The following is a 20,379-nucleotide window of genomic DNA, read 5'->3' on the forward strand; positions in this document are numbered from 1 at the left end:
GTGTTTATGCACAATAGAAGTCGCTCAGGTGAGGCCACGCCCTTGTTTATCACGCCTCAGGGCTCGGCGTCACCGTTTGTAAGAATGTCAAGCATAAGGATGGAGCGGAAAGATTTTCAGGAACCCTCGGACAGCCGTACTGTGAACTGCTTTATTGCTGGCCTTTATCAATTGGAAACTTGTTGGCATCGTGTTTTATCCTGCAGGGAGGCCCAAATGATATTGATGCTGATTTGTTTCAACTCGCTTCAACTATCACATTTAGCATGGTCAGTAGAAATAGCACATCAAGCCGTCATATTTCCCACAGCAGTTTTCAATTTTTTTTATTTAAATCTGGACTGTCAAAAATGTATTGATTGTGCCAATGTCATCATTTTTACCGTACATTTTGTATATTGGTTTTGAATTACAGCCATCTTAATGGAGTTTCAAAATGGTCATTCAGTTGGTTTCCCCGAAAACCAACAAGACACTTTCTTTGCTTGTGTGGTCGCCACAGTTAGTAGATTGCTAGGCACAGCCACTGGAAAAGAACATAGGATGGAATTTAAAAAAAGTTCAGAAGATAATAAAAAATATAGAAAGAGTGACGACGAAGTAGCGGTTGAGTGCATTCCGTATATGTACCTGCTGTATATCCAGCTCGATTTTGCCCGAGTCTGCTTGGTCTAAAGCTTTGAACATTTCTATTGGGGGGCGGGGGGGGGGGGGAGACAACAAAAAAAATGTAGATGTGACCAATCGTATGAAAATTTGATCAACTGTGTTTTTGCACGCTTACTGAAGAGCATTTCCACTTTAATGAGACCGCCGACAAAGCTGTCAAAGTCGATTGCAAAGTGAGCGTCGGCATAGCGAGCGACGACGGCCTGCAGCACGGCGCTGTTGATGTGAAAACCTGTGGAAGGAAAACAACCACTTGGCTTTATTTTTTTTTTTTCCTTCTGAAGCTGCTGAGATCATTGTCGGCGCTTGTGGATTATTTAAAAGTTTAAGTTTCACAGCCTCTCCCATGCTTGTTTTGTTCCCGCGACGACAGAGTGAACTTGACGTGCTCCAACATCGTCTGACCGGTTTATCCAGATTACTGTTAACCGCTCAAAATGAGTCACAATGCTGATGAAGTCGAAAATAACTCCGACACCATCCTCCACCAACACAATAAAAAGGGGTGTGGTGAAGTCAGGCAAAAAAAATGTCCGAGAATGTCCCATACTTTGTGTCCGACGGCGCTTTTTGTCGTTCAAATGGGAAACAAATTGGGTCCAAAACATCAATCTCAAAATATATCAGCGGTCAGTATGATATTGAAATTGATTCTGTTACTGTCAGTTGGCCAATTGTTGCACCTTCGATGGATTTAGGTGTGTGAAGAAAAAACTTCAAGTCACTCCTGATTTAAAGCAACGTGTTCCTTCCATTGAGGCTTGCTTGGAAAACTCTTTAAAATGACCTTTTTTTGGCTGCCAGGATGGCCGAGTGGTCTAAGGCGCCACGTTCAGGACCCAGTCTCCCCAGGAGGCCTGGGTTCGAATCTCGAATTTCCCCATTGTGGGACTAATAAAGGGAATATTATTATTATTTTTTTTTTTTTTCTTAAGTTCAAGAGCCTTTTGTGACCTTGCCCACAACACCATGACAATTTGTGGCAATACGATTTTGGCCCATTATAATCATTTTTGTTTTATCTTGTAATTCCCACATCACGTGACGTTTATTGCGGATTTCCATTTGTAACCATCCCACCATGCAGTTTATTACAAACTTCCTTGTATTCTAAGACAAACATGGAATCGGATTTCTGACTGGCATCGGGCCTCTTTCAAATGCGGATCACGGTCAGATAGGAATCGGAGCGCAGCCTTTGCAACTGCAGCACAAACACGCGGACGGATCGGATCTACTTAAGCCTTCTGTTAACAAAATATCAATATATCACTGAGACATAATCACTGTATTGTGATTCGAATGATAGAATTGAGTCACGAGTTACTTGATACCTATCACAAAAGCATTTTTTCTTCCTTTTGGAAAAATCATTTGTCTCCGCCGTCTGAATCCATATCTGCAACAGTGGAACTGAATTGAAATCAAAGTTGAAATACTCAAGTAGTAGATTTTTCATTTATTTATTTTTTTAGCTAAAGTCGTCTTTAAAAGCGACAAGCCACATTTCAACCTTGGGTTTAAGTGATCAAGTGAAGTGTGACTTGACAAATGTTTTACCTGCTTCAATGGCGGCACCTCTCATCTCGTGGGAGCTCATGGTGCCAGAGTTGTCTTGGTCGTGCTTCTTGAAGATCTCCTACAAAAAGCAAACAGTCAGTCACCAAAGATGAGTTTGTTCGCACAAATAATAGAAAAGCAGACGAGTGACAATTTTACCAAGTATTTCTGGATTTTGCGCCAAAGCTTGTGGAATTCCATCAATCCCAACGTGGAGCTTTCGTCCTTCTGTTGAATGTTAAGGTTTTCATAAAGGTCTTCATATTGCAAGACATAAAAGAAAGAAAAGTCAACTGTTCCCAAGCTGCAACCGCGTTTTGACTTTTAAAAAGCTGTTGTAATGACAGAGCATGTTGAAGTGTTCAATTCCAATTTAATATCTTATTTTGATTAAACATAAAAGATAATCAACCTACTTAAATGAAAGACTACAGAAATCAGAAAATAATTACCGTGGAGAGGCTGAAATCTGAAGATTTTGACAGTTCAAATGTAAAGAATGGCTCCAAAACGATCACTCGATTATTAGAAGAGTTGTTAATTTAATAATCAATTAGTTGACTAATTTGAACCATGTCGTGTAAATCCCAATACGTTTGTTTTTGCTTCTAAAAGAGAAAGGGGATACATCCAGCAGGCTGATAATCAGACGGCCTGTCTCAAGGCTGAAGCCGTCTGTCTTGATGTCAGTTCCTGGAAGAAAGTTCCCAAAAAATAAAAAATCAACATTTTCAACCATTAAAAGGAGAAAAAGCTACACGTCCATGAACACGGTTTTCTCGTCACTTACTGTGTGAAACCACATTGTTAAGAATTTTGACCAATTCAAAGACTGAAACTTCGGTGTCCTGTTAAATAAGAACATTAAATTCAAAAACTGCTCCCGTTAAAAGCGGATTTGGTTTCATTTAACATGTTACCGACTCTGCCAGCAATCTGCTTGAAGAGATACTTGAAATTAGGATCTACATCACTTTCTGATAACTCCTCCTCCTAAGACAAGACAACATGGAAGTCCATCGTTAGTGCGAAAAGTTCAAACAATTGTAACGGATTGTCATTCAGTTATTTTTACCTCGTCTGTTTCGGCACCAATGTCCTCTTCCAATGGACTGAAATAGAAATTTGGAGGTTAATCAAGTTTTACATTCTTGTCTTCTTTCTGTTCCGTAAGTAAATTGGTGAGTAAATTGAGACATGGTCGTCATTATTATTATTTTTTGTGACATTTCCGTTTTGTGGTGGTGTTGTTAGATTTTCTAATGTAAAATATGTGCCTTGGCTCAATAAAGATTGCGAAACACTGATTAGAGAGCAGCAGACGTTGATGCTGGGTTGCCAAGGCAAATCAAAGATGCCCATTTACGCAACCTAAGTCATCTGACTTTTGTCCGCTAGGTGGCAGTGTAACCCAGAGTTTTGATAAGTCAGTCACCTGGTGGAAGCTTGTTTCTCAGTGAAAACTCTGAGAACAAAACTGGCATTTTTGTGAGGATAGAAGGTTGAGGGTATGATGACATATTCGCCCGGAGGAAGCCTAAAGCGATCGCAAACTTCTCGGCTGTTGTAGAACGTGCTGCTCATGGCCACAGCTCTCTGACGCAGCAGGACATCCGGGCCCAGGTGAGCATTGCTGCGACCTTTGTACTTCATATTGACATAAAAAACAATTATTTCAATGATGCTCAAGACAAATCTCAGCGTGCTCTAATGTTTACAGTTTTTCTGTAATGCTAAAGACATACTTTACCTCGTCTGGGACCTGGACAAAAGCAAAAGAATGTTAATAAAATCACTGAAAATGTGATGTGTCATGTTTCAAGTACAAATCACGACCATACTTGATAGATAGCAAAGCCAATTGTTTGCAGTTCGCGATCGAGCCTCCGCTGCCTGCGTCCATCCTTTTGCATCAGTCCCACAAGAAAGGTGCATCCATCCTCGCCGTCCAGGGGATCGTCGTCCACATCTCCGAGACGCACCACAAACTGAGGGTTGGATGAGAATGTCGCTGGAGCAAACACACAAAGGTAACGCATCAAACCCTAATTATACATAGAGTACAAATGAAACAGTTACCATAAATCTCAACATAAAAAAATGGCACGATATTGTTACATCCCTGTTTGGGGTATTTCAACCATAAAACATGCCACACACTTGTTACTAAGACACTTTCGTCGTGTTTTAAATTGTGGGGATAAAAAAACAATCAAATATGTTTGACTCATGGACCACTCCTGGGTTTTTGGAGCCCACCAGTGGTCAACAACGAGAATCCACAATATGGTGTAGCATTAATAAATGGCTAATAGAGGTTTGATTGCTCTCTAATTCAGATGAAGAACTAAATATGTTTAATCTAATGTGAGCATTGACAGTAGATGATTTCTGCGTTACCAGGATGATTGCGGCAGCCGCCTGCAGTTGATCCGACCCGCCACATTCCTTCAAACTGGTAGTGGTTCCAGTGGCCAAAGTCGTCACTCTTGAGCGTATCGGGAGTCAAGTTGCAAATCTCCAACTTGGTGAATTGTCTGATGAAGTCCAAGTAGGACATCCTGGTAAGAGCAAACAAGTTCTCATTTTCATCGTTCCTTTTTTTTTTTTTAATTGAAACAAAATGCATACATCTGCATATTTACCAGAACTCTCCATCCTCAGCCACATGGTTGAGTTTGGCTTTCTCTTCTTCATTAACATATTTCCATTCAGTGGAACTAAATGTAATAAAAGAATCATTCTTGTGGGAAAAAATCCAGACCCCCACCGCCTTCCCCCCCATATCTGCATTAAGAAAAGATTTGCCCACCCGTCACTCCAAGGCCCGGTCCACTCCACCTTCCCCCATGGGTTCCTGATGCGGACCAGCGGAACCAGTGTGCCTCGAAACTGAACCTGAGGCCATGAGCAACAGTGTCTACTGACCGGTGGCAATATGAACGCTTGATGCACACTTTAAAGGAGCGAGTCGAGACAAAAACACGCTGAATGATCATGTGGCCCTGCTCGTCTCAACACGAAATTCTGATTAATGTTGTGCTTGTGGAATACGAAGTAAGCAGCAAATTCACGGCTGAGCTTGCAAACATCACATGAACAAACTCAGACAACAGGAGAGCCGTGATTGGCCGTTATCTGAGCCCTGAGAAACCGTGAGCTCACTTTCGCTAAACAAGTGGCAAAATGGCCGCCCACTCGGAGTGGATTGTGTTGCTTAATTCATATTACACAAATATGAATCAGAATGCCGTGTTTAGACTAGTGGCGACATAAAACGTTATTTTCAAGAAAATGTTTGACTTGACTTCCCCTTTAAATCCAGTATCATCATAAATGTGTCAAAAATGTGCTTGCGCCCAATTTTGACTGAATCTGCTAAAAATGTGTCAACAAATTACAATATTGTTTGTGTATTACTGCCGTGAATACTTGCACAAATATGGACGGGTGTTTATAGCATTTGTGTTGCCAGAACCTCTTCTCAGCGTGACGCGTGTGCAGTATACATCGTACCTCTTCTGCGCCGGTCACCGAGTATGCGTGTCCTTTAACAAGTTTGAGATTTGTAACGGCCTCTGTCTCGTAGGCACTGTTGATCTGAAAGGAATTGAAAATGCTTCGATGTGTATGCATGTTTAAATATCAAAAGGCAAAAACCACACGAATCAAATTACATCGATACAGCAGCCCAGCAGAGAGCCGAGCTTTAGCGCCCGCCGTATAATTTGGAAAAGGTGAGACGAAGGCTTGTCCAAAGTGTAAATTTCGCCAATCCCCCCGGTGAAATCCTCAAAAGCCTCAATCGTGTTTCCACCCGACAAAGCCTCGTAGCAGCCGCATGCCCTGTTAGACACGGGCGACAAAAAGGGAGTCACGTTCAACGTTAAGCAACTGTCGTGTGAAAAAAGTGATCATCGAGAAAGAATCTGTACTTGGCGTAGGCCTTTTCCAGCAATGCGCTCCAAAACTCGGAGCCCTCGGCCGAGTGAACAAACAGCAGCTCCCCGTCTCGGGTGGGTAAACGATCATCGACCACCACGTCCACCCACTCGCCAAACTGCCAGAACTGAAGAGAGCAAAATAAAATGAGCAGACTGCATTGAAAAACAGATCTTTGCCAATCTTTGTTCACGTGAATAAGTGATTGTATGGATGGCTATGGATAGTTGGAGGGACGTGTTCCTCAAAAAAAAACAAAAAAAACAACCGATGGCTTTCTCAGACCTGGAAGTGAAATATCCCAGCGTATCCCTCAGCCAAACTTTGTCCAGGCGGCACCACACGTGCCAGAATGCGCTGATCGAGGGTCAGCGAGGCGATAGCAGCCAGAAGCCAACAGTCACCTGCACAAAAATTGCAAATGCTGTTCTTGGATGCGATCGCAACAACAAAAAACGAGTCGTCAAATGACAGGAATTGTCATCCTCCTTTCTGTCAATTACCTAAAAATCCTTGACAAATGTCCGTTCTCGTGGCTCCATCATTAATGAATGTAGGGTTGGAACATAGCTCCTATAGTCGAGAAAAAAAAGAACAAGTGAATTCTTCTCTCAATTAAACTCTCATTTATTTAAGAATGCAATGTTTGGGACGTGCCTGGGAAGAAAAATCGACAATTTTCATTTGAGGTGTTTGTCCAAACACCGTTCGCGCCGTTTTCTTTTTTTTTTTTTTTTAAGAAGCCTCTCTTCATGTTTCTCAGTTCTAATTTAACTGCATGCAAATATGCTGCATCCTAAACAAATCCGGCTGATGGCTGACTCAAATTGCTGCATGATGATAATGGATGGAAGTGTGTGCAAGATTGTCTCACCGTGTTGCAGGCAATTTCGTTTCCATATATTTAGAAATGTTTTCATCTGAAATGAATTGAGCTGCACGATAACATAGTCGTGTCGTGGCCAGCGTTTATTCCTCGGGTGAGAGCTACCTACACTTTGGCATATTCTTTTGTAAAAATCCATTTTCTCACTAGCCCAACTGAACGCCATAAATACAGGAGCAAAATGTTTGAATCTCTGAATATTATATCGTGTCAAAGTGCTGATGACAACCAACAATGGAATCATCCTGGATGTGCAGGTGTACCTAATGAAATGTCTGATGTGTGAATGGAACTGGAAGAGTCTTTCTAGGAATGCAGCTCTTAATCGCTAAATCAAAATTGTGTGACGCGTACATTCCTGTAACAACCGTGAATGAGCCCTAATTTAGTTTTTCTTTGCAGCTTCTTACTGTTGGCCTCTTCCAAACGACTCCTCTGGTCTTGGATGAGTACGGACCCAGTTCTTTGTAGCCCAGTGACTTGCACGAAGCCGGAAAGCGGTCGTCCTCAAACAGACGTCCCCTGTCCACGCACTGCTGACGGAGAGTCTCATAGTCCTGTTGGTGGAACTTCACAGCAAACTGCTTGCTACCAACGCCACGCTTCCTCTCCTGCTGACGGGCCAGGCGACCTGCAGTGGACGTCATCCTCACCTCTCCAGCGCCGAGCAATTTGCAAGGAATTTGCCTGGTTGGGAGTTGATCTGCCAGCTTGATGTGAATTCAGCCTCTTTATACAGAGTTTTTTTTTTTTTTCTTCCTGGTTCAGACAGGGAGGGGCTCCCACTGTGCAGGTGAGGCAAGCAAAGCCGACAACCGAGTGACCAACACCACAATTGAGTGACCGCAACTGGAAGGCAAACAGGGGCACACCTAAAGGTAAATATTCAAAAACATTTATGGTCTCCTACATTCAGTTCAAATGAAAACACATGACTTGATCACTAGAATATTAATATAATAAAGGGATTTACTACTTGGAGATAAAAGTTGTGAACACATGTAATGAAGCAACAATTCTAAGGAATAAGGGAGGGATCTGCTATAATTGGCATTGCAACAGCGGGCTGCTTGGACTATCTGGGCCCCGTGAAAAAAAACATTTCACTCCCCCGCTGACAAATTCATGCTTGATAAGTCAACATGTTTCATTGGCGATGGTCAATTACGTACGCGTCCGTTGTCCCGCCGCTTGCACCTGGACAATCCTGTTTTGACACATCCTTATTCCGCATGTACATCCTGAAAGCTAAACACAGCAAAGCTAATCCTAAATTACACATCCCTTCAAGTGGAAAAGAATTTCATTAGCCAAGACACAAAGCGTTGCTGTTTTATAAGGAAATAAAAACTGAAGTGATTTTGGACTAAATAAAGACCACATTTACATCATCACTGTGTGCTTACTCGTACTGCTTGTGAATTGTTGTTTTAAGTCTTAGGCCTGCACTGTGAATTTCATCGACTAAAGATTTGGTCCCAGTGGAAACAGAGAAAAACATTCCAAGTAAATTTTACACAAAGCTCAAAGTATTTGTACTGTGTTTGAGAGAATTTGCCTTTCCCATCTATGTCGAAGTATAATGATCATTTAGAGGAAATCGTTAAAATCCTTGTAAAGTGAAAATAAAAGTGTCCAAATGTTGTTCACCTATCTACATCTACCATATTTCAATTATTTAACAAAATTAACAAGTACACAGTAAAATTAGTAATCCCCCCCCCCCGACCTTTCTTTAGGTGTGGCGAATGGGGGGGTTTAGTGTCGGGTCCATGTTTGTTCCGACCTACGCGCATTACGTCGTCGTAGGACCGGATCTGCGTCTCCGCACAACCCCCCCTTCCACCTTCACGTCATACTTGCGCCTCAAGTGGTAGCTCGTGCGTGGCGCATCGTATGTCTGTGCGCGCGCGCGCGCGTGCGCGTGTGCGACCCGGGCCCCTCCTACTGCAGTGCCGGTGAGTGTGTTTGTGTGCGTGTGTGCCGTGTGAGAGGGGCTGGACCTGCTATCCGAACTCATAGTTTTGACTTCCTCCCAATTTCCACGTTTAGTATTCATCGACTCCCACCGAGAAAACCACGATCCGTTTTTAAGACGGTGGTGAGTGTTCTTTTTTTCTTGGTTATTGTCATTGAACTGCGTGCATGTTGTATGTTTGGTATGCGGCTAACGGTGCGCCCGTGTCGCTCATTTGGGTGGCTGTTTGTTTCAAACACTGCGGCTGCGTCTTCTTCAAAGAACCACATGAGTTGGCACAACGAGGGTCGAGTCGTGACGTCACTTTAGGCGCTATCGTGTGTTTTTAAGGCCGATTTAATGACAGTGGGTTCGGTGGGCACACACAGGCCTCGTGAACAGGTGCTCGTGACAACAATCCAAGGCCGAGCATGCCTAGCATACTAGATGCCTTTTAAATCACAGTGAGCCTCAAATGAATGCAATGCCACAATGCTGCAAATGAGAGTGGCGAGCAGCATTATTGGCACTTCCGGTACAGCATCTCACAAAGGTTGAGGCCCTCTGATGACATCACTTAGCACAGAACTGCGTAGATCAGCTATTTGTTAACAACTGGATTGGAGGAGTTGGGGAGTTCGTTATTAGCTAGAGTAGAGCCACAAGAACATTCTTGCAGCTGAATGGAACCGCTCACAACAGCATGGGGGGTGGAACCTGGGCTCACTACTCTAGTCTCTACTGTACGATGCTAAAAGGAGACTTACTTAAACTAAAAAGAACCTTTTTGTAAATCAGCACTGTTTTAATCAATCAATCAATTCTGACGCTGGGGGTTCGAATCTGGACACTGACCTTTCGATCCAAAAAGTAAATGGTCATGAATGTGAATTAGATTTCAGTTAGGATAAACTTAAACTCATCCACAACCTTCATGAGGAGAAGTAGTATAGAAAATAGAGATTTTTTTCGATCTATTAAATTGAATAACCGCCCTCCCCAAAAAGCCCACCAATTTTTTAAAACCAGCATATTATACTACCGACAACTATACTCTTGTAGTATTTAAAATTAGCCTTGAGATTTAGTGATTTAAAAAAAAAAAAAAAAGATCTCAACCCAAAGACTGTCGAGTAAAAGAAACGTATCGTATCGTACGACTGAACAATCGTATTTTGCCTCGATTTAAAATGGATTGCATGTTGCATTTGTTGCATCAAGAACGTTGCACGTTTGGCTCTTTGCACCAATTTCAGATGACTTTCTCACTCCAACATTAGCGCCATTAGCTCACCACCACTGACCCTCGCTCATTCCGATTCTGTTGAGTGGTTCGGAGCAGCACAAAAGATGATCGAATGTGAAAGCACGGGTTGGGAACCACATTTGCCAGGAGTAACTAATAGACAGCCGCAAGGCCCGTTTGCCTCGCAGCGCTATTATGTCCTCCTTGGAGATTTGTGAACCTCTCCAACACTGATCTAGCAAATGCATTCAAGGAAAAAGAAAGAAAGAAAGAAAGTGTTCATTACCGAAAGTGCATCGAAGCTTGTTGAAGGCGACGCCCGCAACTTCTGCATCTCGGTGCAATCCAAATTATGTAAAAAAAAAAAAAAAAATTCATCAGTTAATGCCATTTGTCTTTTTCCCTCTCTTTGTGTCGCTCTCCCTCTCAGCCTGTCTGCACATCAGGTATCATGTTACTAACATCTTTATTATGACGCTTTGTTTTTCCTTTGTGGTGTTGATGTTTGTCGTTTCATTTCCTCTGCACATGCCTTTCGGACGTTCTTGCAATGCTCCCTTACTTTTGGTACATGATCAATACTTTGGAACCACTAAAGTCGAATACACTGCGTTCCCGGACTCTGGTCAACCTCTGATTTGGTTTCTGATTTCGAAACAGTTTAACCCCCGTGCATTGTATTTACATTATTTATTGGTTCAAGTGCAATTAGCTTTCAATCATCAAAGATAAGGAAAATGTAGACTGATATGTCCAACAATAAAATATATTGGATATATAAATGTAAATTAAATTAAAAAAAAGTTTCTGGGCAACACATACACCGCATAGAGTATTATCTGTATTGGTAAAGTAAAATGTCTTTTATTTTCATATTTCTTGAACATTTAATCTTAACTTCTCACCCATCCATCCAACATCCTCAGCTGGCCTGTTGCAGCTGTCTTCGGGCCGTTTTTTAAAATTCTGTCAGGAACATTGCAGCTGGATTGTGTGCGTGAGTGTTTTAATGCTTCAAAGAATAAAACATTTGCAGTAGTGACCTTTCAACAATGCACATTGCACACACACACACACAGGCGCACGTATATATTTTTAATGAAAAGCAGGAACTCAAAACATTTTACGGCTAATGCCCATTTTCATGCAAAGACATTTTCAGCATAAAAACAGATGATTAAAAATATCACTTACACAAGCCGTGGCTGTTCGTATTCCAATAAGTATAAGAAAGAAAATGTTAATGTCCCCTTTAAACAAAGAATAAAATCAAGTCATACGGTGTTTTTTTTAGATTAACAAACAGTTCTCAGAGAACAAATGTATTAGTTTGTGAAACTTTTCAAAAAGTAGTTCTTATGTGTCACAAGTGTGAAAAGAAGTTAACTTGTGCAAACATTTGCATGACCTCGGACAAATTCTACTTGAGAGGTTCCAATGTAATTTGTAATCCCAAGAATAGAATTTTGTAATCAAACTTCCCTTTTGTGACGCTAAAATGCCTCGGCTTCTTCTGCTACGCCCTGACCTCATGTATCCATGAAATCGTTTTCTACATTTATGGAGTCAGTGTGGATTTAATGCCCCCCAAATATGGTCCAGTGCAATTTAGGTGGACAAATTCTGTAACCTGTAGAAAGAACATGTCAGTACAAGTACTTTGTATGTCTGCTCTTCACATTCGGGGCTGTATCCTCTTGACACGAGTGTGTCACTGATCCTAATAATAGAAAGTTCAGTACTCCACCGCCCACTTGCATATTTTTATCTTGCGCTAGTATGAATCCTGTTGGAGGGATATCTGCAACTATAAACGCCAACAGGCTGCGAGCAGAAGGCATGGGCTCCCATGAGCAGGCGGTACACTTCTCCAACCAGGACTACGAGGCACTCAAGCAAGAGTGCATTGAGTCGGGCTCCCTTTTCGAAGACCCCTGCTTCCCCGCGGAGCCGCCATCGCTCGGCTTCAAGGAGCTCGCTCCCTACTCTGCAAAAACCAGAGATGTGGACTGGATGAGACCCACGGTGAGACCACTCAACCAAAATTCAAATGTTCTCACTTAACATTACCTTCATTGGATTGGCTGCAGTACAGTACACAAAGTTTTGGTCATAGACCGATATGCTTTTTTTCAGGGCCGATACCGATTATTAGTCGTCATGGAGGCCGATAACCGATATTTGAAGCCGATATTCATTGGTTGACAAAAGGGGTAAAATGGTGTCAGAATTTGGAAAAATAAAAACTCCAAAACTTGACTTAGTTTAAATTCCTTTAAGCACGTGTTTATTAAACAACTTTAGTGATTTACAACTTGTTGAAGTTTTTTTTTCATCTTAGAAAATAGATCATTTGGCTTTAAAAGTCAAACAAAAAGTGCACGGAGCTCACGGGCACAGCCGCATGCCGTAAAGTTCAATGAAAAGGTCTCGTTAAAGTTTACAATGGCAAATAATTCTCGATTAGTTGTGAGTTGTAGTAGACTGACATTTATTCAAATTTCGACAAAGTCTGTTGCCTTACCGTCCTCTGCTCACGGGACCTGATTGTGCGTGTGACCCGAGGTGAAAAAGCAAACAGGTAGCCTACTGCTGATTGGCTGCTACCCAGTCCACAAGGAACCAATCAGATGGTGCTGTAGGCGGGCCAATCTGCTTCTGCAGGCAGGGCCACCAGCACAGCAGAGAGAGATAAAATAAACCAGCTTAGAATTTATTGGCCTTTCACCACATTTTTAATGGAACGTGATTGTTTTGTTGAACAAGTTAACTAGAAGTCTTGCAGGCAATTGGAGGATGGCCGCTGTGGTATGTTGTGGTTTTAACTCCCATCTATTTTTTTTTTATTTGGGTTCCATTCCGTTTAAGAGAGGCTGGTAACCCCTTAACCATGACATTGTTGTGAAGTTTGTTGCTAAATTGTTTTTTTTTTTTTTTGTCCCCCTCACTGCGTGCATTTTTAGAGAATTAGATTTGTTTTGTACAGTCTTAGGATTGTATCTGAGTAACAATGTAAGACAAAAGTGTAGTGTAAGGCCAGGTCATGCTAAATATTTATTTTAACGTTGAATGTTTTAATCATGTTTTCTATTCATTTCATTCCATCACCATATTTGGTCATTGTTAAATCAGCCAATCAAATGATGCACAGGCCTGAGCATCTGTTTTACTTGACAAGTTTATTAATGTTGAACTGTGATGAGCTTCTCATGTAACTCGAAAAGCAGCCAAGACTGTTTGTGGTGATGACTGGAATGTCAACACAGCAAACAGCATATCAGTGACAGTTTTTTTTTTTTTTAACGTCTGAAAATGCAGACGGAATCGGACAAGTCCCGGCAGGGGGTTGTTAGACCACTGCAGCTGTCTGCATTCCCCCTCACATTGAGGACATTTGTTTACATAATTAGTCCCTCGTAGCCTAGATGCAAGAATAGTCTGTGTGTATGATCACAATCCATATAGACGTGTGTCATTTCAATTTGAATTAAGCAAACACGATTATTCTCATTCTGTGTTTTTGTGCTCACCAAGACGTTTGGTTTTATTTCCACTAAGGAACTGGTGAATCAGCCTCAATTCATTGTTGGTGGCGCCACCAGGACGGACATCTGTCAAGGAGCACTGGGTGAGTCTGCTTTGGTCTGATGACCTCCCAAAATGTTTTGGTAAGATGACCGTTCATTGCTATCTGTAGTGGCAGAGTATAATCATTTTCTTTCCTTCCTTCTTGAACAATTTCTCTTTTTTTTTTAATTAATTTTTTCAGGAACATTATAGGAGGACTGTGTGTGGGGGATTTGTTTTTTTTTTTAAACTATGCGTGTATGTATTCGGCGGCTGCCAGACCCGACAACAATCCACACATGTCCTGCTGATGTCGCTCTCGTCCAGGATAGTGAAAATGTGTTCAAGTCGCTATGACTTGCGAATTTGTACTTTAATCAAATGTCGATTAAGTCCGCACGAGAATAACATTCAGGAGCGAAGGTAAAAGTACACTTAAAAAGGAAAAGGCACGGCTTGTCCGTTCATAGACATCCATCCTGGAATCTTCTTTGGGCCATTCGACTTCGGTAGAAACTTCCAAAGTACTTCATCTCCTCTCCCCTGCATTTCCTCTCAATCTGAAATCCTTCCTCTGATGCGAGAACATTCAAATAATTTACTTCCCATCTTCTGCTTCAGGGGACTGCTGGCTGTTGGCCGCCATTGCTTCTCTCACCCTGAACGAGAAGCTGCTTCATCGGGTTGTCCCACATGGCCAGTCCTTCGACGAGAGCTACGCTGGAATTTTCCACTTTCAGGTGCTTGTAAAGACGCATCCTGATTTGTGCGGGATGGTCATGCCGTTTTGACGGATGATGTTATTGCCGTTGTGTTTTAGTTCTGGCAGTTTGGCGAGTGGGTCGACGTCGTCATAGATGACCGACTTCCTGTCAAAGACGGCGAGCTGATGTTTGTGCATTCCGCTGAGGGCAATGAATTCTGGAGTGCACTGCTGGAGAAGGCTTATGCTAAGTAGGTAGTTTCCAAGGCTGCTCAGTCTCTGGCTTTAAATTATTCAGCCGAGTGCATGCACTGTAAAAGCAAAGTGTAAATCACCAACACATTAGGAAGTGCGGCCGATTCCCGTCAATATGGCCGTAGAGTGAGATTTTTTTTTGCGTCCACCAGGCTGAATGGAACCTACGAGGCTCTGTCTGGAGGAAGTACCACTGAAGGTTTTGAGGACTTCACAGGTGGCGTGTCGGAGAGTTACGAACTCAGCAAAGCTCCCAGAGATCTATACAAGATCATTAGCAAAGCTCTGGATCGAGGCTCCTTGCTGGGCTGCTCCATTGATGTAAGCAACTACGTTTCTGAAAACTGCAAAAAAAAGTAGAACAAGAAATCTTACACAAACGTCCCCAAGATGCTGGAAAAAGAATTCCACCTGTTGCTGAACATAACCCTTAATGCATAAATCTTAATAAATATATTGTTATATTATTACTATTATGACAACCTGATGTGGGTGAGGGAAAATAAGGGTCAATTTATGAATCGGTGCAAAAAAAAAGTCAAGAAAAGTTTACATACATCAAATAAAAAAAATGGACAATTGTAAACTGAAATATCATTTTGCTCAAAGTTAATGACACTTTTGAAATTTGCTCCCAAGGTGAGCAGGATGCAATGAGTGGCCGTCTGTGTTATATTAAGGAAGCATTTGCTTTATTGTGCGCCGGTGGCGGCCGTTCCGATTCATGGTGCAAATATTTTCCAAGACTGCATCATGGAGTGAGTTTTTCTTACTGCACGTGAATGCCGCCACGGGAGATTTGTTAACAGCACAACTGTTTAAAGCTAAAGCAGCGCTTTCACTCTGAAACGATGCGTGTCGTTTTTATTCTAGATAACTAGTGCCTTTGACATGGAGGCCGTGACATTCAAGAAGCTGGTGAAGGGCCACGCTTATTCCGTCACTGGGCTGAAGGAGGTACGTGTGAGACGGTGAGCGGGCCTTTTGTTTTTTTCCTTTTTGTTTTGAATTGTAACATGTCTGTGCGATTGCAGGTGGATTACCGTGGCAGGCTGGAGCGTTTAATCCGAATTCGTAATCCTTGGGGTCAAGTGGAGTGGACCGGTGCCTGGAGTGACAAGTGAGTCTTCCGAGTATACAAAATGTCAGTCTACAGAAAAACCTCCCGTGTTTGTTGTCCCATTCCGTGATTCGGTACCCAAATAAAACTCAAATCTGACCCCTCACTCTCACTTTTTTTAGTTCCTCGGAATGGGAGCAAGTTGATCCGTCAGAACGAGATGAAGTGCATCTGCAGATGGAAGATGGAGAGTTCTGGTATGTGTGACCGGTGCCGCAATCATTTTGCATTATTAAATTATTAACGTGGCACAATGGAAAAGTCAAGTCTTGTAAACAAACCAAATTAAAGATGAAGTTGGCCCGTCTGACCTTTCTTGGCTGCGTAATTCTAAATGGCTTTACTGTGAGCCAGTAAATAATGGATCGTGTCCATCCATTCAAGTTCTATAATGCTTGCTCTATTAGGACTTAGCTGACTTTGGGAAAAAGGTGGGCTCCATTCTGGACTGGACGATTCTAACTCGGCACGAAAGCTGAGATTGGCGGACGGAGAAAATCTGCCCTATCAAGCCGTGCATACGCACGCCCGTATGACGTTTTCTCTTCATCAGTCTTCCTCTTGGGAAGTGCGCACGTGGATCCCATCCCAGTTAACCTAACATGCTGAATGGGAAGCACGGAAATGAGTCGAAATGAGCCTTGCAGGCAAACGTTTCTCATGGCGAACATTACGGGCAAGCAAAATTTCACAGAGATTGAAATTGATAAACCCATCGCCAGCTTTGGAAGCGACACGTCCGACAAACGGAAGCGCAGCGAGTGGCAGGAGGTCACTGCGGCGCTGAACGAGTGCGCTTCAGCAGATAGGGAGAGAAATGTCCCTTATTCCCACATATTGAATTGCGTGGTCTTCTTTCCATCCAGGATGGCTTTCAGTGAGTTCCTCAGGCAGTTTTCCCGACTTGAAATCTGCAACCTGACTGCCGACGCACTGAAGGAGGAAACTCTCAGCCACTGGAACACCATCAAGTTTAACGGCACCTGGAGGAAGGGCAGCACCGCAGGAGGCTGCAGGAACAATCCCAGTGAGTCCTGTTGCGTCACAAGTTGGTTTTATGAAAAGCCAGAAAACAAATGCCTCAATGTTTGTTTGCAGACACATTCTGGATCAACCCTCAGTATAAGATCACGTTGCTCGAGGACGACGACGACCCCGACGATGATGAGGTGGCCTGCAGTTTCTTGGTGGCGCTGATGCAGAAGGACCGTCGCAAATATCGCCGACACGGTCAGGATATGCACACCATTGGCTTTGCGTTATATGAGGTGAGAGCGGAGACGAGTTCTGTTCATGGATCTGATATTAACCTTGCGGATTTGATGACTTTTACGTCTTTTGCGTCTTCTTGCAGATCCCTGAGGAGGTAAGCGGTGCATCACACACTGACACGTCATCAGGTTTAGAGCGTCAGCCATGTTTTAAGTTGGTGCAATATTTAAGGATTGCATTACAAATTCTGCCTCTGCAAAGACAGTAGTGCTCGGTTTTGAATGACACCGTAAGAGAGGTGTCATTTATTTCTGTATTTGTTGGTTATTGTAGTTGGCAGGGGTACAACTGGGTAACGTGTACCAAGTCGTACCACTGCCAATGACAACCACAATAAAAAATAAGGAGATCTGTTGAGATCTTTTTAATTTAGTGACTTGAGCTGCATTATGGAAAAGCAAACGATTAGAAACTGCGATACGGTACGGTAAGCCCTTTGAGACTGTCTGTGATTAAGGGCTATACAAATAAAATTGACTTGACTTGACTTGGTTGTATGCTACAATTATAAATGCATTGTTAAAGCCGTAAGAAGTCAGCTTCAGTCAAAACTGAGCATTATCTCCATAGAGGCAGAATTTAACGAGTTAGGATTCATGCATATTGTTACATGAAAAACAGATAAATCCATCCATGACTACATGAAAAAAAAATTGTAATATGATATTTGAATAGACTGGCCAAAGTCTCAATTGTTTGGTTTTTTTTTTTTTTACTGCCCTCAGTTTAAAGGCTGCCAGAATGTCCACCTTAAGAAGAATTTCTTTCTGAGCAATCAATCGTGCGCTCGCTCGGAGACTTTCATTAACCTGCGGGAGGTGAGCACACGGCTCCGTCTACCTCCTGGAGAGTACCTCGTCGTCCCCTCCACCTTTGAGCCTGGGAAAGAGGCCGACTTTGTCCTCCGAGTCTTCACTGAGAAGCAATCAGAAACGGAGTATGTGTCTTCATTTTTTTTGGTATTGTTGAATGCAGCCATTTCAAGTGTCAAAAGAACATGTGAAAGCCAAGAGTGCTGTCATTGTTTATTGCAGAGAACTGGATGACGAAATCTCTGCTGATTTAGGGGAAGAGGTATGCATAACTGACATGCGTTTTATTGAAAGTAAATGAGAAAATATCAATTTATGTGATGATAAATAACCTGTAATATGATTCACCTTCCCTTCAGGAAGAATTAACTGAAGAGGACATCGATGATTCCTTTAAGTCCATGTTTGCCCAACTAGCAGGAGAGGTACGCTTAGGAAAACTCTCACACATTGAAGGAGACATATTTGGTCAATTAAACTTGAGCCCCGCCTCACCGAGGGACTAGAACTCTAAAGATATTGATGGAAATGGTATCATCAAATCATGGAAGCAAATGACATCATCATTAGAAATGTAGTTCAACAAATGCCTTGTAAGTTCATTTGTAGAAACTTGAAAATCATTGAATTGAAATTGTTTTTGGGTGCAGGACATGGAGATTTCCATTCGGGAGCTGAGGACCATTCTGAACAGAGTCGTCTCGCGCCGTGAGTTTTTGTTTATTCGCAATGATAGATTGCTGAAGCTGCTGAAATGCCGACATGTTAGTGTGCCTGTCGAGCGTCTACGTGATCTATTTCCCGAATCGGGTGCCTGTGTAACTTCACTTGTGCTGTTCTCTCAGATCAAGATCTGAAAACGGACGGCTTTAGTTTGGAATCCTGCAGAACTATGGTCAACCTTATGGATGTATCCTCTTGCCTCATCAGAATTAAAAACAAAATAGTACCGTAATCGTGTGACATTTTGCGTTGTATTGGTTGCTGAGTAAACGCCTTAACAAAATTGTAATCAGAAAGATGGAAGTGCTCGCTTGGGAGTGGTAGAGTTCCAGCTTCTTTGGAATAAGATCCGAAAGTGGCTGGTGAGTTTGTGAAATGTCTGCGGTGCATTTGAAGCCAACTAAACGTGTTTTTGCTTTGCTCACAGCTTGTGTTTAGACAGTTTGACCTTGACAAATCGGGTGCCATGAGTTCCTATGAGATGCGTCTTGCTGTGGAGGCAGCAGGTAAAAATGCTTTCCATTTTGTCGCCTTTGAATTATAACATCATGGACTCTTATGCTATTTGTCATCCGTCGAAGGTTTTAAACTAAACAACAAATTGAATGAGATTCTGGTGGCCCGGTATTCCGAGAACGAGATGATCGACTTTGATAACTTTATCTGCTGCTTGGTCAAACTTGAGGCCATGTTCAGTGAGTACTCTTCCCATTGCTGCCATTTTTGCGTGTAACTTTGCCTATGGCCAATAACATGAAAACGGCATTTTATTTTTTACACAGGGTCTTTCCTTCAGTTTGACAAAGAGTCATCAGGAGTGGCTGAATTGAGTCTCATAGAAGTGAGTTCAGTTTCATTTGTGAATTGCAAAGCTTCCCACCCAACCTGCCCTCCTTGAATTCTTCTTCTCCTCTTTTTACTAGTGGCTTTACCTGACCATGTGTGGTTGAAGAGGGACGGCAGCAGACTGTCACGATTGTTTCAACGCTCAGCTATGATAACCCTGTAGCATTTCCCACCCTAGTGTACCCAAAGTAACAAAGGAGCTGGATCGACACATTGAAACGTACATCCAGGCTAAGTGTCTCCCACTAAAAAGTTGTCAAACTATGCAAACCTAAAGTATGCAGCTGTCACTCCTGCATGAGTATTAAACATATCCACAGACTGGCAAGTTATTTGCATGGTTATGTTTCTGTATTTTAGGTTGGCTGTCTCCAAAGGTCCGACTACAATATTTTGCAAGAAAAACATTTGTTACAGTAGCGCTTTAACTTTTTTTTCAAATAATCTCATAGACATAACAGTATTTCCTACTTTGTATGACACCTTTAACGGGAGTGTGAATTTTGCACCCACAAGTGCAGACTTGAGCATATGACTTTTTTTGTGTGTGTTGTTAGGATTCAGCAGATCTTTGTGGGGTTTCAGCCCAACATTTTACTTTGCACTGAAATTTGAGTTGAAGGAAGCTGCTAGCAAAAATACCTCACATTGAGAAACACTGTCGCTAACATTTACAGGGATCACATTATTGGAATGCCTTATACGTGTCCTTAGCTATAAGCAGCTAAATTAAAATGTGCCAGTTGTTTTGTGTTCAGAATGGGTGTTGTGCCTTCAATAAATAATGCCATTAACTTCCTTCGTTTCAAGGTTTGTTTGTT

General features: G+C 42.3%; 2 protein-coding genes across 2 annotated transcripts; one reads left to right on the forward strand and one right to left on the reverse strand.

Moving 5' to 3' along the window:
* Window positions 1-102: 102 nt before the first annotated feature.
* Window positions 103-10,742, reverse strand: capn8 (calpain 8). The gene is made up of 23 exons (XM_088305414.1): window positions 10,547-10,742; window positions 8,230-8,305; window positions 7,468-7,906; window positions 6,675-6,744; window positions 6,457-6,575; window positions 6,165-6,298; window positions 5,907-6,075; window positions 5,746-5,829; window positions 5,042-5,127; window positions 4,875-4,949; window positions 4,630-4,790; window positions 4,071-4,240; window positions 3,980-3,991; window positions 3,665-3,876; window positions 3,305-3,341; window positions 3,154-3,222; window positions 3,020-3,077; window positions 2,858-2,922; window positions 2,389-2,457; window positions 2,230-2,308; window positions 785-901; window positions 631-689; window positions 103-526 (listed from the first exon to the last, which is right to left on the reverse strand). Exons 3-23 carry the CDS (start codon window positions 7,702-7,704, stop codon window positions 503-505), a joined length of 2,106 nt encoding a protein of 701 aa, XP_088161540.1. The 5' UTR covers window positions 7,705-7,906; window positions 8,230-8,305; window positions 10,547-10,742; the 3' UTR covers window positions 103-502.
* LOC148329763 (calpain-1 catalytic subunit-like) lies at window positions 9,010-20,356 on the forward strand. Its single transcript, XM_088305409.1, has 23 exons — window positions 9,010-9,158; window positions 10,691-10,706; window positions 12,039-12,285; window positions 13,819-13,888; window positions 14,449-14,567; window positions 14,648-14,781; window positions 14,938-15,106; window positions 15,659-15,742; window positions 15,820-15,905; window positions 16,028-16,102; window positions 16,772-16,932; window positions 17,004-17,173; window positions 17,260-17,271; window positions 17,903-18,114; window positions 18,212-18,251; window positions 18,349-18,414; window positions 18,640-18,697; window positions 18,835-18,899; window positions 19,006-19,074; window positions 19,140-19,218; window positions 19,294-19,407; window positions 19,495-19,553; window positions 19,636-20,356. The coding sequence occupies exons 3-23, from the start codon at window positions 12,040-12,042 to the stop codon at window positions 19,660-19,662; spliced, it is 2,115 nt and encodes a 704-aa protein (XP_088161535.1). The 5' UTR covers window positions 9,010-9,158; window positions 10,691-10,706; window position 12,039; the 3' UTR covers window positions 19,663-20,356.
* Window positions 20,357-20,379: the final 23 nt, after the last annotated feature.

This window comes from Idiotropiscis lumnitzeri, chromosome 9, assembly GCF_059441095.1.
Source record: "Idiotropiscis lumnitzeri isolate Australia: NSW breed Sydney's pygmy pipehorse chromosome 9, RoL_Ilum_1.0, whole genome shotgun sequence".
NCBI classification, from domain to species: Eukaryota; Metazoa; Chordata; class Actinopteri; order Syngnathiformes; family Syngnathidae; genus Idiotropiscis; species Idiotropiscis lumnitzeri.